Here is a 19465-nt window from a genome sequence, read left to right as displayed (position 1 = left end):
GTTCATAAAATGAACATCAAGAAACTGACTCGTCAGTTGGTACAACTTTCGTTCTCAACACCATCAGTCTGACATTTTTCATAAGCGCTGAACACAGTTAAAACGTACTGTGAAAAAAAAAACTTGCTAAATTACAGGGAACTTTGTGGGAAATAAAACCTTTTCAGAAATAAAACCAAATCAGAACTCATGATTTCAGTTTAATGCTAAGAATTTTCACTGAATATAGTAAAATACTGCAGTTTGATTTGGCATTCTCATAAAGTGGTGATCTCTTACTCTGTGGGGCTGTCACTGGATTCGAGGAAATGTATATATATCTGCAAAGCACCTAGCACAGTGCCTGCCACATAGCTGTCACTTGATAAACACTGTCAAATCCATTACTCTTAGGGGCTTTGTCTTCACAATGATAATTACTGTATAACTATGTTTCTTCATCTTCTTACTATAAAAATGGATGAAAATGAAATGCTTTCTCAGATTGGCTTGTCATGTAAAATTAAAGAGAAAGCAGCACCATTCTGAGATTATAAAAGATTTTTCATGAAATTAATATCTAAATAAACATAATACATTAAAATGGGTTCACTGAATATATTCACAGATCAGTAATATTTCTATAATAATCTTATCAAAAAGGCCAATTTAATGAAACACATATAATAGCACACCTACTATGGGCAATGTGTTGTATTATGGTGGTGTTTACAACTATGACTAAGGGTCATAAAATCAATTTAGACCAGAAATTAATAGAACAGAAAAGAAAGAAAATATCAGAGGGCATCACTGAAGGCAATAAGAATGAGTTCTGCTTTGAAACCGTTGTTTCAATTATAAATATGCCTACACACACGCATACAATAGGTCACAATGTAAACATACATCTTGGTGTGGATCACAGTGTGGTTTGGAAACTGCTTTCTTAAGATCTTTGGGTCATAAGATATAATCACCATCCTCAAAACACCTTCTAACTTACTGAAGTATGACAAATACATAGCTACGTATAAATAAAGCCCCATGGACATTCGAAGAGGGGAGGCAGCATACCCATTTTGAGGTCAGGGAAGGTGGGTGAGATGAGTCATGGAAGATGGTTGAACTGTGACAGGTGGAGGAGGGAGGGGCTACCTCCAGGGGATCCTCACGCTTAAGGACTGAAGTGAGACTAGGAAGGTGGTTGAAAGCACACTAAGAAATCCGCCTCAGCGAAGTTGTACTGTACTTGTTTAGGGCAGGAAAAAAGGGAGAAGAAAGATGCACGAAGCCTTAGGAAGTTGAAGACAGCAAAGGCTTACAGAATGGAACACTGGGCAACTATAGTCAGCCACGAGAGTGGCTGGAATCATTGTGACAACCTCGATCAACAGTTCTCAACTGCCTGAGGGTGGGAGGTGGGACTGGGAATGCAGACAGATATCAGGAGGATAAAGACTAAAATACATTTTGAGGGCGCCTAGGTGGCTCAGTGGATTAAAGCCTCTGCCTTCGGCTCAGGTAATGATCTCAGGGTCCTGGGATCGAGCCCCACATGGGGCTCTCTGCTCAGCGGGGAGCCTGCTTCCTCCTCTCTCTCTCTCTGCCTGCCTCTCTGCCTACTTGTGATCTCTCTCTGTCAAATAAATAAATAAAATCTTAAAAAAAAAAAGACATTTTGAAAAAGCAGAATTATTATACTTCTTTTCACAATAAGAAAATGTCACTACATGAGATTTTTTTCCAGAAAGTGTCACTATGTGAAATCCCCTTGGGGGTGTGATATGCACTTCATTTTAAAAGTTGACATACCCTAATCTCCCACGTCCCTTCTAGTTTTAACCTCTTTTGGGTGACTTTATTTTATGGATAAGGAAACAAAGGCTAAGAGAGGCGGCATGGCTGATCGATGGCAGAGCTGTGAGCAGATCTTGACCCTTTCAAATTCCAGGATAGAATTCATCCCATTGGACCATGTATCTCTGATGGTTTCCATTTCACAAATGTAACAATTCAGGCTAGGAAGACAGAGCTGGAGAAGTTCACTAGTTGGACCCAGATATTCACTCCTGTTTGGCTGCGTTCTGTTAGGAGACTTCTGGGCTGATAAGACATTGCAGGAAACACGAATTTGAGAAAAACAGGCAGGCCTTCTACCATAGTCAAGGGAGTATTACTTTTGGGGCACATCTTATTTTGACCACATTATACTCCAAATCACGATCATATACAACTGAAGGAATTCAAAAGGACAAAATCCCAAAGCAAGCTTCACAAGCCATATTCTACGATTTCTGATCTATCCACCTTCTGCCACATACACAAGTACAAACTTTTAAAATTAGGCTCTGTTTCTAGTTTCCTATTGGTTCATTAATGTCTTGACCTTTTCCCATTTGTTATTTAATTAATTTATGTATTTCCTTAAAGTCTTCCCCAAGTGCACATTTCTCATAAACCTTGAGGACTCCTGTTTAGGAAAATGAAAGAGCATTTTCTTCAATCATGTTTTCACAGTTACAACTTTGAGAACAACTTCTTGAGACATGTCTGGGAGCAAGGCATAGGATGGATTCCCATGGGATACATTCTTGGATGTGAAATCACACAGTCAAACAAAGTGTATAGTAACTTACACAAGAAAAGTATTTACGTTGCCATCACTATACATGTCATGTTTTTCCATAAACTGGCTAGTCTTCATCAGTATATGCCTTTACTTTTATTCTCGGGTCCATGTAACTATTCTATCATACTCCCTGTATTTATATTTAGTTACTGGTAAAATCAGTTTTTTTCCCTCCAAAATTTGATTTAGTGTTGATTTCTTTGGATACCATTCTATCTATTTTTAGCTGTGTGACTTTGGGCACATTTTTAACTTAGCCCTTTGTGCCTTTGCTGGTACATGGGGGATAGTAATTGTATCTACTGAGAGAACTGTTGTGATATCAAATGGAGTATCAGAGTACAAGCCTCAGCCTTGCGCTGGGCACAGAGTAAGAGTTCAGTAAGTGGCTGTGCTTATGCTATGCTGATGCTTCGGTAAACCTTTATCTACAATGTGTATTTAAAACATACTTAATTATTTTTTAAGAATTTTTTTTTTTTTGGTGCACTGAAGTATTTATTTTACTTATTTTATTGCTTTCACTGATGACATTATATTTTAGAGCTGGAATACATATATTCATTTTCGTTACCCTAAGTTTGTTGGATATTAAATTTATATACAAATTGAGTTTATTTCTGAATCCTCTGTTTTGTTCATTGTTCTACTTTTGAAACTGTAAAGTACTCTTTTAAAAGTTATCACTCCATACATGTTCTGAATAGGGTAGGACATGTTTCCCTTTGTTATTGCTTTGCTAGAAAATCCTTTGATATTCTGCACATTTATTTATTTATTTTATATGAATTTTAGAAGTATGTTGTGAAGACATATAAAGTAGTATTTTGGCATCTTTATTGGAATCTTGTTAAATTCATAAGTTATCTTAAGAGATACTGTCATTTTTATTACAGTATTTATTATTTCCTGTCAGGAGCATACATGTCCACATTTATAGAACCTTCCTTGCTTTTCCATTATTTTTTGTCGTTTTCTTTGGAAAAGGACTAAGAGACAGAAGACTTCTGTATTAAATCATGTTCTTGGGAAACTGATTCCCCCAATCATATTCTTAGGAAAGTAACTTATTTATAAGAAACAAGATGGCTTGTTGAAGATGGCTTGCTTGAAGATGGCTCTGTCCATCGAGAATCGACCTCAGATCCATGCTACTTAAATGGGGCCAACATAAATCATTTCCTCAGCTATACATTTGGGATGCTAAAGCTTGTTTGAATGTGTACTACATTGCTGTATGGATTTATATTCAAAATTCTTTGAAAATGTTCCAATATAAACAAGGGCATGGTATAATGAAACAATTATAACAACATTTTTGCTTCCCAGACAGTAAGATTCTAGAGGGCAGGAACCTATCTTCTCCTCTGGTTATTCATAATATGGTGCCAGTCCATGATAGGAACTCAGTAAATACTTGTGTGTTAGGGGAAGAAGTAGGTAGTAATAACATCACAAACATAAAAGGAGGAAAGGCTTGAGGAATGGTATGGTCTAGAGAGAATGAGTTTATTCAATTTTACTGGCACAGTTCTTTCATTTCATATGTAATCATCTTTTAATTCAACATCGATCCATATATTTATAAGCTTTCCTTCTGTTGGGCTCCCCTATAGCGAAATTTTATACCTTTATATTAATGTGATAAAAGTGATTTGCATTCCTAGAAACTTTCTATTACATCGCCCCCCCCCCCTTAGTGTAGCTGCTCTTCTGAAAATGAGGCCTTAGCTGGGAGTGAAAAGAGAAATGGGAGAGGAGGGAAATGTTATATCATCATCCAACATTGACTCCAGAACTAAGGAGCAAGAATATGCCAAGATCACAATAATAACCATTGTCATGCCAGATACTAACTAGAAGTTTTCCACATATTGTTCTTAACCTCAAATTAAAGGTGAACCAGAAGGATTTCTATTTGCCAAAACTTAGTTCAGGTTTTCACTTTCTTTGAAACCTTTCTGGTTCCCCAATGTCTAAAACTAAAATTCCTTCTCCCACCATGTCTGCAGTAGGGAAAGAAGAGCCCTGCTAAAAGGCTTTGGCTGTTCACAGAAAAAAAAAAATGTTTAGAATTATTGTTTGTGGGAAATTATTAAGTGTGCAAACACATTCCACTGACTTGATATCTTAAGCATTTGCTTTTTTTTTTTTAACCCATCAAGGGCTAACAATGTGACCCTGTCATGATAACTGGTCAAAACTAAAATATTTGCATTGCAGAGCTTCTGGGTTTTTTGGTTCAATTGTAACATAGAGTCTGACGAATGCTTTATGTAGCAGAATGGCTTTCAATTTTCTGAATTAAACATAATTAAAATAGTGTCAGAAACAAACTTTTAAGGTTCAGCATCATTAACGTCTTCTTTGGATCCAAAATGCATTAAAGACTCACTCCATATACAAACTCTGAAGGGAAGTCCATGAATCATATAACAAAATCTGCTAGGTAGTTAAGAAAACACTTTCCCCAAAGGAATTGGGCTGAAATCCTCATTCTAACTCACTGAAGTGGGTAGGGCAGGTCGTTTTATTGTTGCATTTCCCTTTCCCATCTTCCCTTTGTACTGTATAGATGGATTAACTGAGGGTAACGGAGAAAGCTAGGGGACCCGGTTCAAACCTGATCTTCTGACTTCACTTCCTATAAATCAGAGCTCGTCAATGTCGGTATTGCTGATATTTTGGTTTGGATAATGCTTTGTTCTAAGGGGCTGTCCTGTGCATTGTAGGATTGTTAGCATCCCTGACCTATACCCACCACCTGTGAGCAGCACCCTCCCCCCAGCAGCTGTAAGAACTAAGAGGCCTCTGAACATTGTCATATGTCCCTTGGGGGTGGAGGACAAAACTACTCATGACGGTCACTTTAACCTTTCCAAAATGCTAGGTCACTTGTAAGTGATAACTCGCTCCATTCCCACAGAGGCCAGTTTGACTTCATATTACTCTGTCTGATGATACACGGTTGCTAGATGTGTCTTCAGACACCAGATAGGTTGTCTCCAGTGAGAGAGCTGTGGGGAGTACTCTAACATTTGTTAAGAGTTCTTTATTCAATGGGGATAGAGTCACTTGGATTAAGGCAGGCATCTTGGATGGGCTTGGTTTTTTTCTCTGATCAGCCACAGGTCATGATGCATATTAAGGAGCTATGGTGGTCAATAGTGTTATTCACCAAATATTTCTGTTCTTCCCCCATTCTGGGCTCAACTCAGGATTGCATCTCCTACCCCCGCCCCCAGTTGCACAGTGCCTTGCAACAAGTTCTGGCCAATGCATTGAGTGGAACCTTATGTCACTTTAAGGATACAGCACTGAATTGTTAATGGAGGATCTCCTAGTTTTCGCATCCATCTGGCATAGTAACTGGCAATGTTTGAGATGGTGGTTGCTTGGGTCTCTCTGCAAGCCTGGTCCCTGAATGACCACAGTGAGTAGAACATTACTGCCCACGTGTAATAAATATATAGCATGAGTAAGAAATCTTATGTTTCAAGCCATTGAGATTTTAAGACTGTTTAGCAGAACTCAGCTTATTTTGACTGATGTAAGAGCTGAAAGATGAGAAAAAAGCCTGAAAATAGATTTATGTTAAATCAAGGTCTCCTATATAAAATAGAAAACATAATATAAAACCACTGAGAACTTCCTTAAGTCTTACAGTTCTCTATTTTTAGTCACTAACTCTCTTGTACTTGAAGAGTTTCAATGTAGATTTCTACATACCTGATATGGTATGTAAATTGCATTGTTCTCTATGCCAAACTCATTCATTCATTCATTCAGATGATATTTATTGAACACTAAATATATGACAACTATTATTTGGGGTATCTTTAAAACAACGATGATTTTGTGGGCTTCCATGTAGAATACACAATGGTACTGGAGGTAGGCTGACAAAGTTTTGAAATGTAGTTTCATAATTGGATGGAGGGGTAATTTCAGGCAAGTGACCTAGCCTCCCCATGCCTTGCTTTTCTCAGCAGTAAGATGGTAATCTCAACAGTGAAGAGTAAGTGAGGCAATGCACAAAGTGCTTAGAACACTACCTGGCACATGCTAGGTGTTCAAGAAATGATAGTTCTGATGTTTCTAAGGACTGTTATGGTAAGTGATAAATCAAGCTCTGATATGGGACAAGCTGCAAACATCCCAACACATGACTGCTTTATTCATCATTTCATCTTAAATGTCTAGCATGGTGCTTGGCCCAAAGAAGATATTTAAAAAAAACCTTTACTGAATATGTATAAAAGCATAGAGGGAGGAGGAGACAGACTCCCCAGTTTGATTCCTAACCTTGTCCTTTTTTTTTTTTTTAAGATTTTATTTATTTATTTGACAAAGAGAGAGAGATCACAAGTAGGCAGAGAGGCAGGCAGAGAGAGAGGGGGAAGCAGGCTTCCTGCGATGATGACCTGAGCCGAAGGCAGAGGCTTAACCCACTGAGCCACCCAGGCGCCCCAGTGACTCCTAACCTTATCTTTATCTCCTGCTTATCTCACCCATGCGGCCCAGCTCCGAGAACCTGGAATAGTCACTGTGCTAAATCTGTCTACTCTTTTGTAAAATGAAAGGATGACACAAAAGAGCTAGAAACAATGTGTCTATAAACTAGAATCATAATCTACCACACTTTTCAGAAAAAGGATAATAAAAGCCCTACGACAATATAATTTGAAAATAATAAACATACTTGAAAATAATCAATAGTATGGAGACTCTACAAAGTTGTTCTATACAAACATTTCCAAAAGAAACTTAATGGAGATTGTTTCATCAAAAGGGCAGTAAAACTCACTAGCATTAACATCATCGCACAGATGTGCTAGATTTCCCTAAGAGATCTGTGGAGAGAGAAAGCGAAGGAAGTTGGAGACAGAGAAATTAATGTACAAACCTGCAACTAAACGAATAAATTCTGGAGGTCTAAAGCATAACATAGTGATTATAGCCAACAATCCTATATTATATACTTCACAATTGCTACGAGACTAGATTTTAAATGTGTTCATCACAGAAAAATGATAATTATGTGACACGAGAGAGGTGTTAGCTAAAGCTATAGTGGTAATCATATTACAATATGTAAGTGTATCAAATTAACATGTTGGACACCTTAAACTTACACAATGTTATATATAAGTCATATCTTGATAAAAAGCAAAAAAAAAAAAAAGACTAATGAGAGGTCCTGCATTCATATATTAAGCCTTTCTTGGTCTTCCAATTCATTAAGGCTTGTATGTGAAAGAGAAAAGTTTAACCCACAGGTGGTGCAATCAAAATGACATAAGCCTTCAGAGTCTCAGTCTTTCTACCTATCAAGTGCGATGCTAATACCTACTCCATAGGGTTTATCATGAGCATTACAGTAAATAATGTGGCAAAAGACCAAGTAAGAAGCAAACTGCCAATAAATAGTGGCAATTGATAGCATAATAATTATTATTGTTGCAAATATCTATAAGAAAAGTACTTCTTTGCAAGTGTTAATAGTATTGACAGTAAGTCCTCTGGCTGATATTACAGTGTATGTAAATTGGCTTATGGTATGGGTTTTAGATATGCTAATGTAGCATCCTGAAGAGACAACAGGTAAAGAAATGTATGCTTGCTAGGTAACCTTTTTGTGAAGCTGGATGGTAAGTTGGGGAAAAAAATAATGTGTAAACTTAGAGAAACGGTTCAGAAAACAAGAACACAGAAAGCCATTAGAAGAGTAGTACAAAGTACTACCTAGCTATTTGACCTTACTTACTTTCTCATTTCCTGAGAAAAATGGAGATAGTAATACTGAACAAGACTGTTATGAGAAGTTAGAATTAATATTTGTAAATTGCTTAGAACATGCCTGGAATACAGTGAGTGCTATGTGTTTATTAAACCAAGACAATGATACAAATGGCTGAAAATATACAGAATGACCTGTTAGGAAAACTTTAAAGATTGGCCAGGTGGTCTTCTAGGAACACAACCTGGAAAACTACCAGGCTCATTTGTCCATACACAACTTGGATTCCTCTTATGTACAAGGTAAACTGCTGTAGCCATGAAGAAAGCTAACTCACATTTGGAATGACAGAGATGGACCAGAGGCTAAGACAGGAGCCCCAGGTGAGACTGGTGAGATTGGAAAAGTCATAAATAATATGATACCCCTTCCTGTGGGCTTCAACAGTGTTCCCTAATTATTTCACAGCATCTTAGGTACCTATAATTGTACATAAGTATCTGCCCAAGGCAGAGCTCCCTGAAGATGGGCGCTGAGTCTTGTTCACTGTGGAATTCCCTTCTGACAGTGCTCAGTAAGTATACGCTGCAGTCAAGCCAAAACTGAGACCTATAACTACTGAGCACTCAGTACCTAGGCCCCTGAGGCTTCACACCCCACTTTTAACCCTCCACACTGCTCTAAATAGCTCAATATTAATGTGTGGGAAGGTAGACTGTGATCCCAAGAACATGGCCCTGTGTAAAATCTTAGTCTTTTCTGTAGTGATGCCTTAAAACTACTCAGTAGTAAAACTGGCTAAGAAGGTTTTTGCTTAGGGACTTCCTCCAGTCACACTTTTCAGTCCATCCACAAACACCTCAATGCTGCCACAAACAAGATTCACCAGCTTTGCCAATGAATTTTTCTTCCTGCCTTAGGTAGCTATCCATCTTCCAAATTCCTTTCTGTGCTTTCCTTGAGAATATCTCTGTCATACAATCCCTCTCACTAACCTCTCAGCCACCACTTCAAGAATCACACTTGGATTACCACTGTAGTGTCTTACTGTGAATCTGCCTACATACCACTGAAAGATAAGGCTTCCTAAAATACAAGTTTCATGACATTTCTTTCCTGTTCACGATCTAGGTTCCTTATTTCTTACTTTTACCTAATCTACTTTGGTTATCAAGAATCTCCATACTTTAGTCCTATTCTACCACACTTCCTACCAAAGCTTCCAAACTCATTTTGTGAGATTAGCATTACTCTGATACCAAAAGCAGAGAAGGACACAACACACACACACACACACACACACACACACACACACACACACTAAAGGCCAATATTCCTGATGAACACAGATGCAAAAACCCTCAACAGAATATTAGCAAACTGAATTCAACATGACATTAAAAGGATCATACGTCATGATCAAGTGGGATCTGTAAACCACTCAATGTAATGCACCATATTAACAAAATGAAAAATAAAAATCACATGATCACTTTAATAAATGTAGAAAAAGCCTCTGACAAAATTCAATATTCATTTATGAAAACTCTTAACAAAGAGGGTATAGAGGAAATGTACCTCAACATAATAGAAGCCATTTATGAAAAACCCACATCTAACATCATACTCAACAGTGAAAAGCTAAAAAGTGGAAAGCTTTTCTTCTAAGATAAGAATCAAGGGCACCTGGCTGCCTCAGTCAATAGAATGTGTGACTCTTGATCTCAGGGTTGTGAATTTGAGACCCACGTTAGGTGTGGAAATTGCTTAAAAATAAGATTTTATTTTGTTTTAAAGAATTCCCTAAGATCAGAATCAAGACAAGAGGAGTGGGCACACTCCAGCCACTTCTATTCAACACAGTACTAGAAGTCCTAGCCATAGCAATTAGGTAAGAAAAAGAAATAAAAGTCATATAAATTGGATAGGAAGAAGCAAATTTGTCCCTATTTGCAAATAATATGACACTATACACAGAAAACTCTAAAGAGTCCACCAAAAACTTTTAGAAATAATAAACGAATTCAGTAGAGATGAAGAATACAAAATTGATGCACAAAAATCTGTTTCACTTTTATATACTAATAACAAACTATTGGAAAGAGAATTTAAGAAAACAATTCCATTTATAATCATATCAAAAAGAATAAAATATCTAGGAATAAATTTAATCAAGAAGGTGAAAGACCTATAAACTGAAAACTACAAGACATTGGTGAAGAAACTGAAGAAGGCACAAATAAATGGAAAGATATTCTATGCTCATATGGAAAAATTAACACTGTTAAAATGTCCATACTACCCAAAGCAATCTACAGAGTCAATTCAATTTTTATCAAAATTCCAATGACATTTTTCATAGACCTGGAACAAATAACTCTAAAATGCATATGGAACCACAAAGAGCACGATACCCAAAATAGTCTTGAGAAAGAACAACAACGCTAGAGGTATCACGCTCCCTGGTTTCAAACTACATTACAAAGTGATAGCAATCAAAATATCATAGTATAGGCATTAAAACAGACTCCAAGATCAACAGAACAAAGACTCCAGAAATAAACCCACACACATATTGTCAATTAATTTACGACGAAGGAGGCAAGAGTATACAAAGGAGAAAAAGTAGACTCTTCAATAAATGGTGTTGGGAAAACTGGACAGCAATCTGCACAAGAATGAAACTGGAGCACTATCTTGTAATATCATACAAAATAATCAACTCAATATGCATTAAAGACTCAAATGGGAGACCTGAAGCTACAAAACTCCTAGATGAAAACAGGGCAGTAAGCTCCTTGATGTCAGCCTCAGCAATTCTTTTTCGGCTCTGACTCAAGGGGCAAGGGAAGCAAAAGCAAAAATGAGCAAATGGGACTACATCAAACTAAAAAGCTTCTTCTGTACAGCTAAGAGAAGCATCAACAAAATGGGAAGGCAACTAGTGAATGTGAGAGGGTATTTGTAAGTCATATATCCAATAAGGGGCTAACACTGAAAATATATAACAAACTTGTACACCTTAATGACAGAAAAAAAAAAAATCAAGCAATCTAACTAAAAAATGGCAGAGGATCTGAATGGGCATTTTTCCAAAAAAGACATACAGATGACTAATAGGCACATGAAAAAGATGCTCAACATTACTAAGCACCAGGGTAATGCAAATCAAAATGCACAATGAAATATCACCTTGTACCTGCCAGAATGGCAATTATCAGAAAGACAAGAAGTAACAAATGTTGGCGAGGATGTACGGCAAAGCAAGCACTCATGTACTGTTGGTGGGAATGTAAGTTGGTGCAGCTACTACAGAAAACAGTTCCTCAAAAATTTAAAAATAGGACCAATATAGTATCCAGCAATTCCACTTCTGAGTATTTATCCAAAGAAAGCAAAAATACTAATTTGAAAAGATATATGTGCCCTTGTGTTCACTGTAGCATTATGTATAATAACCAAGATATGAAAGTAACCTAAATGTCCAATGTCAGATGATAAAGAAGATAAAGACAACTTGTGAACACACACACACACACACACACACACACACACACACACACACACACACAGGAATACCACTCAGCCATAAAAAATGAAATCTTGACATCTGCAACATGGTAGACTTTGAAGGCATTATGCTACGCAAAATAAGTCAGATAGAGAAAGACACATACTGTATGATTTCACTTACATGTGGAATCTAACAAAACAAAACAAAACAAAACACAAAACCCCAGACTCATAGATACAGTTTGGCAGTTGCCAGAGGGGAAGAGGGTTCGGGGTGAGTGATATGGCTGAAGGGCATACAAACTTGCAGTTACAAAATAAGTAAGCCATGGGGATGTAATGTACAACACGGGATGCAGTCAATGATATTGTATTGGCTTTGGAAGGTGACAGAGGGTGACTAGATTTATAGTAGTAACTGTTCCCTCTATGTATCCAAATGTCAAATCACTATTGTACTAATATAATATTTTAAGAAATATAACATTGTATGTCAACTACTCCTCAATTAAAATAATATGAACACTTAAGTGCTTATGAAAGGGGTCAGGATGCTCATCTTACTGACCCAAACATGCCCACTGAGGATGAGGGCAAAGGAAATGGCTCTGACGAGGCTCCATGTGGAATTAAGGATGAGAAGACCTGCTGCCATCAGCTTCAATTTTTGTTTCTGCAACTCAATAAAAAAAGCCATGGGCCAGTGACAACTAGATGTAGACTGTGGGCTACTCCACATTACAAGTCTGATGCCAAAATGCTTTACACAGTCCACCTAACAGATGGTAATGTATTTCAGCCATTACCAGTGCAAGCAAGATTCAAACCAGTGACCCCAGGGGTGAAAGGTTGTATACCCAATTACAAATTCCCACTTTCCTTAAGTGTTAAGATGCCTAAAGCAATATATTTTATTTACATCAAGTTACATTGTATAAACTATATTTGATAAAAGAGATGACTTCACGTTCTCAACTTAAATCAAAGAATGCTTACTTAAGTATTTTTTTAATTGAATCACACTTTAATGCCATCGTATAATCTTTTGGTTAACAGTGCTCATCTTGATTATTCTAACAAAGGGAAACATGGAAATTAATACTTAAGTTGTAGAGCTTATGCCATCTATAAAATTGCTCATTAGGAAATTCAAAAGAGATACCTGGGACATCTGTGAAGGTTTCTCCAAGGACAGACACGTGGAAATTGAGTCCTAAACCCTTAAGGTGCATCAGTACCTTAAAAAAACTCTCTGGATCTTTATCATGTTCCCTGGAAATAAACACACAAAATATAACTTGTGAAACCTTACAGTATTTGTTAGAAACAAAGTTTTCACTTTTCACAGTATCAACTCCTTTTGTGGTCTATTGCTAGTTAAGGGAACCTCTGGCATCCAAGTGGAGATTTCCCCCTATAACCTTAAATTGCAGCATCAGCATCAAGTGATTTCATGAATGTAACTTCTCTCTCATGAATCAAAACCCAGTTCTATTGAAATCTTAAGGCTCTGCAGCCTTTTATTAAAGGAGGAATCTTTCTTGTTTTTCACTTTTTTTTTTTGGTTAGACTATAGAAAGTCTAGTGTATTTCCCTTTCTCCTAAAATGTTTAATTTTCCACTTAACACGGGTTTTTTTAACAAAAGAAAAGACCAGTCTTCAAAGGACGATTCTCTGCTGATCATGAGAATGTACCAAAGATGTTTTTCATTTTCATGGGTATGAATACCTTCCTCTCACATTTGCTGAGCCCCTTTGTGCCCACAAGGAACGCACAATTTAGGGAGCAAGATTACAGACTCTCTCGCTAATCTCTCATTTTAAATAATTGAATGGAGAATTATAAATACATCAAAAGGGGATAGGCCTGAGTGTAAGTCTGCTGAGTATTAACTCAGGAGTGGAGGTTAGTCAACTCATAAAAGAATAGTAATAAAGATAATTCTTTCATTTAGTAGAGGCTTTTGAAAAACATGGATTATTTTTGTTTGTTTAGCTTGTCAGTCTTCTTTATAATGACAGAATGAGAGGCTAAAGGACACCAAAAAAAAAAAAAAATCATCAGTTCAAGAAATCACATTAAAATGAAATGAGTTTTTTTTACATTGTAAGGTGTGAATATTTCAGTATTTTTTGCATTTAATTGCACTGTTTCAAATTATCTTATTTCAGACAGATGTGGACCAGATGTCTTCAAAATATTTGTTTTTTTATTTATAATTCAGAATTTTAACTTATTTTTTTATTTTACAGGGAAATAGTTATATATCAGCAATTGAATTTCTCATTTACCAACTAATTATGTAAAATAAATCTGTAAATTGATCAAACTGCTATATGAAATATGAAAATTACATCATTCAGGAAATCTCATGAAAAATGACATCTGCAACCCTAAATGTGTTAATTCACAATTCAGTCAATATTTTCAGTATCAAGAATTAAAACAAATGCATCTTCTGATTAACATTTTAAAACAGCATTTATAATTTTATGGAATTATAAGATCTTATAGAATTTGAGTTCTGTAACAACTTATTTTAAGCTCTGTATCTCTTGATTTGATTCACTTCAAATAATAAAGAATGCAATGGTGAAATGTTGATCGCTTTTTAAAATGATGCATATTATATACATGTACCATTGGGAAGTTTTTGGATAGTTTTCATATACTGTATATGCTGTGGGCAAGAACAAAGACTCAAAACAGTTTGAAAGTAAAGAACACACCATATGCTATCTTCAACCATATCAATCAAATAGCTGCGACCTAATCTGTAATATGTTCTTTTGGTCTGATTCTCTGGGAAGTACTTAGATGAAAAGAATGGAAACAATATAACATAATATATCTTAAAGAGAGAGTAAGACTATAGGGAAATCTAGCCACTCTGTTCTCTAAATTTTTCATTTTGAGCTCCAAAAATTTTGGCTACAGATCCTCAACAGAATATTTATTCTAAATAGTTCCTGCTGTTTTGTTTGTTTGTTTGTTTTGTATTAAACTTAAAATAGATGCAGTTTGGGGTAGGGAGGAGGCTTAATCAGGGAGAAGCTGTAGTTCTGAAAAGATTCCAATATGTTTTCAGGGCAGCAGGTTTTATGAACCTGCACTTTCAGCATTTCCATATAAGACAAATGCATTACAATCCTACTGTATCCTTTCGATTTTTAAAAATGTTTTTATTCAATTTCTTTAAATGAAAAATAAAGCACTTCACCCATTTCTTAAGATATTTTTATAGGTGGACAAAAGCTTTCATATTCAACAGTCACTTTGCATAAGAACACAAAAGAGGTTTGTATGAATCCCTCTCTTGTTTAAACTATAATATATGGACGAATGTAAAGTGAGATTTTTCTTCCCCAAAATTATCCCTCAGGAAAAGAGGCATTTTATACTGAAGTCCTTCTAACGTCTCTCATCATACTGGGCACTCTCTCAATTACTTTATTTCGAACAAAGCACTGTTTGAGGAAGTTGCATTAACCTGAAACAATGCCTAACGGTGACAGTTTTGGATGGTGGGAGTAGTCATTCACTCGATGGGACTGGCAAAAACAGAAGCAAAGGAATTTAATATCGACTTAGTAATTATTTTGAGAGACATCACCTAACAGTTCAAATTGCTGGACGTTGTCGAAAACAAGTATTTTAAAGATCACTTAAAAAAAAGTAACAGAATAAGTCATTATTAGGGATTGTAAGTAGTAAGTAGGTTTTTATAGCTAAGGAAAAGATTTCCAGTGATGACAGTTTCCCAAGTCTTGCACCCCAAGCAGCTTAGACAGGGTTCCAGATGACAGGTGCTGGAAACATGCCAGCTTCCTGAAAAGATGGCACCCACCATACTGATGTCAAGAATGCACGGAAGGGGAATTTGGGCTAAAACTGCTTCATGAGATTTAAGGGTGGGAAAAGAGCAATACTTCTAAAATTATTTTACAGGATGTGCGCTTTGAAGTATTATTTATTTCTAAATTAGTAGATCATATAAGTAGATACTTTATTTCATTTATGTCCCTCAAAGTTACATAATGAATTTTGCTAAACTTTTCTCTCAGTTTTCTCTTTAGAAAAATGAGAAATTTCCTAACATTCAGATGATAATTAGATGCTGTGCATCTAATTTAATATTAGGTATTTAGCCACAGCCATATAGCAAGGCACGAGTGACAGTCAAGGGCAGAGCTCAATAGATTTCGATGGATGAGGAACTCATTCCAAATATCCAAAGGGTCTTCCATGGAATCTATCCCAGCATCCACAATATTTATGAACCCATTTAGCAGAGTATATGAATCTGTCTTAATTTTCTTTCTAAGAAATCTAATGTGAAGCTCTCATATTTATAATTTCAGCACAAAACATTAAATATAGGGTGGAGGATTAAAATAACACAGTGAGTGCCCCTTTTTCTAATAGTTATGAAGATTGAAGCACACATTTAATAATACACTCAGTTCTCTATGTAACCATACTTGGAGACTTACTGGTTCCTAAACATTCTTTTGCTCTTATCCATTGCTAATAGGAAACTAAACTGAAATAATGTTTTAGAGGGCAGTTTGGTAATATGTACAATAAGCCTGAAAGTGTATATAACTTTTGCCCCAGTAATTTAGAAAATTTAAAAAGATACCCTGTCAAACAATTAAAGAGGTACACAGAAATTCAGCTAGAATATGTTCATAACAGTATTGGGTTTGTAATGGCAGCCATCTGGAAACAACTTAGAGGGATAATAAAGAAATACATTTGGATACATAGGCAATACCACACTGCATTAAAAATAATGCTATAGAGGGGCTCCTGGTTGGCTTAGCCAGAGGAACATGTGGTTCATGATTTCAGGGTTGTGAGTTCAAACTCCACATTATGTGTAGAGAATACTTAAAAATAAAATCTTAAAAAAAAAATTATGCTATCGAAGTATTCTTCTTGACATGGAAAAATACCTGAGAAATACTGTTAAGTAAAAGGTAAATGACAGACTAGTATTTACCATATGAACTGCTTTTATAAGACAAATGGGTGTGTGTACCTAGAAAAAATGTCTGGGATGAAGTATACCGAAATGTTAACATGGGTTGTGTTAGGTTTCTTCCCACTCCCCCCCTCTATGTTTTCTATTATTTAATAAAGATTTTAATAGAAATCACTTTTAATGCTTTTAAGGAACTAATCCCCCCCCCCCAACATTCTGCCACAAAATTGTATTCATAGGATTTTTGGCTGATGTACCATTTTCAGTATGTATAGTAGCATAATTCCTACTTTTTTCAGCCCCCTCTATATTTGATAGCTGCCCATCAAGCAAACTTGACTGATCTAAAAACATTCTTGAAGATGTGTCAAAGTCCAAGCCTCCCACAATCCCCTCACTCTTAAATAGGTAAGAATGAACAGTCTGGCTGGGAACGAGTTCTTCAGCAGCCCAACTATGGCAGAAGCGACCAGCACGGAAATATTTCAGGCTTACTGGAAGCAGCAGATATAGCAAGAACAGCTTTTATTCCCAAATATTATTCAGAACATTCGAAAAGCATAAACTGTTTCCATGTGTTTTTTCTTCCTATATCTGTTCTCTCTCTGTTGCCTTTCCCGTTTAGTTTTGTAGAGCTAAATTTCTTCTTATTCCTCATTTAACATTCGTTCAGTAAATATTTATTGAGGATTTCTAAGTTCTCCATACTTGTCACTTACACTAAACTGTTACCCTTTCCTATTTTCCCACATAACTTTATCCTTACGGAATGCAATTTCTTTGATATCGTTCCTTGCATTGCCTGGGCAGAAGCCTGGCTCTTTATCCATGCTATTGTTTCCCAGCAGCATGTCACTCTGGACTGAGCGCTACATGAGGAAAACATAAAGGATGACTAGTTTGTTCACTATAAGTACCCAGTGTCTTGCCAAGTAGTGGAAGACTTTACTTCTGTTTATCAGTATCTGGTTCTTCTCTCTTCTGGGCACACAGAAGACTCTAGGTTTAGATCCTCTGGGGAGGCCATAGAACTAGTTCTGGTCTGTGGGATGCAAGCTGACTGATTTGTGTTACCTGCAGGGAGAAGTATCTAAGAGTAGTTCTGAATAACACTTCCTTGGGTGCAAAAATCCTTTGGAGAGCTTGTGTTAAGACTTAGGTTATAAAAGGGAGACAGTCTGGACTGCTACGTGGAGGCAAGGCCACCTAACCATGCAGCAGACTTTGAGTTAGTGAGGTAAATAAACTTTGTTGTGTTAAGCAGCTGACATGGGGGAGGGATGTTCATCACTGCAGCATAATGTGACCTATACTGACTAATACATTATCTGTGGCATAAAATGAGCTGCTCAAAAAAAAAAAAAAAATGGGTTGAATAAATGAAGGTATGGAAAAAATGATTTAAATTCGTAGGGCTCCTGCTATATGTTGATGATTCCAAGCCAGATCATAAATATTCTTCCTCTTAAGATCACACAGAAGAGGTTGAATCTGCATTTGAAATTATGTCTCTGCATTTGAAAGTCATCTTCTTTTTTCTATACAATCTTTAATTTTTTTTTCTTTCTTTCTTCCTACACATAATGAGAAGAAAAAGAGTTGGCACCCTCAGTCCACGGTTTTGTTTCCAGACCAGCAAGGCCTAGACATTCCTTATATTCTTGTGACTTGAGGTTAAAACCCATTGGACAAGAGATGGCAATAAGAATATGTGCAAGTAATAAAAATTATGATAGAACACCATGGTTTCAAATTTCTTTCCCTTTCTGATATGCTAACCTCCATCTTTATTTCTTTGTCATGGAGTACTGCTTTACTTCCAAATTCAGTGATGTGTTCCTTGTTCACAAACCTAAAGCTTCCATTTATTACCCTGTGTTAGTTGTTACAATCATTTACTTCTCTACTCTCCTTTCTAAGGCCAATAATGCTTCTCTCTCCTCTGCAGACCCAACATAACAATAATCAGCTCTGGTTTCCCTCCACATTTGTGGTTTCTGCATCTTAAATGCTCCTTTGCATAGAATTCAACCGATAGTTCTAGCCACCGACTACTTGACTTCTGTCTCTGGCTCTCTTGGATACTACTAGTGTCCCTCTTTCTCTCATTCTATCAGACCTCCCCACCAATATTTACTTATGGCTGACCAAAACCATGACTCTCCATTGCGGCTTTCTCTGAAGATCATTCATGCTGCATTCTGCCCTTCAGCTCTACTTTTAGAGAAAGAGTGAAAGATGCAGTTCAGAGAAAAGTGTCTCTGCCACTGACCCACAATATGGTTTCAGCTGTATCACATAACCACTTACAGCCTCACTTGCTTCATCCTTAAAATGGGATAACAGTAATATCCACATTTAAAAAGTCAGTTGTTAGGAATGAAAAAAAATACCTGGCACCCTGGAGATCTACAATAAACTTTCATTCTCTTCATCTTTGGTATTGGTAGTATTTTATTTATTTTTTTTTAAATTTAAAAAAAAAGATTTTCTTTATCTGAAAGAGAGAATGAGAAAGAGAGCAAGAGAGAGGGTAGGGTCAGAGAGAGAAGCAGACTCCCTGCTGAGCAGGGAGCCCGATGTGAGACTTGATCCTGGCACTCCAGGATCAT

At 36.5% G+C, this 19465-nt stretch overlaps 1 protein-coding gene across 17 annotated transcripts in view; it reads right to left on the bottom strand.

Moving 5' to 3' along the window:
• Positions 1–19465, bottom strand: part of GTDC1 (glycosyltransferase like domain containing 1) — a 443212-nt gene that overhangs the window by 64121 nt on the left and 359626 nt on the right. For all 17 annotated transcript variants that reach the window (XM_032356209.1, XM_032356202.1, XM_032356203.1 and 14 more), the window contains one exon: positions 13027–13136. In XM_032356209.1, the coding sequence (XP_032212100.1) occupies positions 13027–13136 (110 nt within the window). The remainder of the gene's footprint in view (positions 1–13026; positions 13137–19465) is intronic.

The sequence above is a fragment of the Mustela erminea genome, chromosome 8 (genome assembly GCF_009829155.1).
Source record: "Mustela erminea isolate mMusErm1 chromosome 8, mMusErm1.Pri, whole genome shotgun sequence".
NCBI lineage: Eukaryota > Metazoa > Chordata > Mammalia > Carnivora > Mustelidae > Mustela > Mustela erminea.
This window is presented reverse-complemented; position numbering and strand designations above follow the sequence as displayed.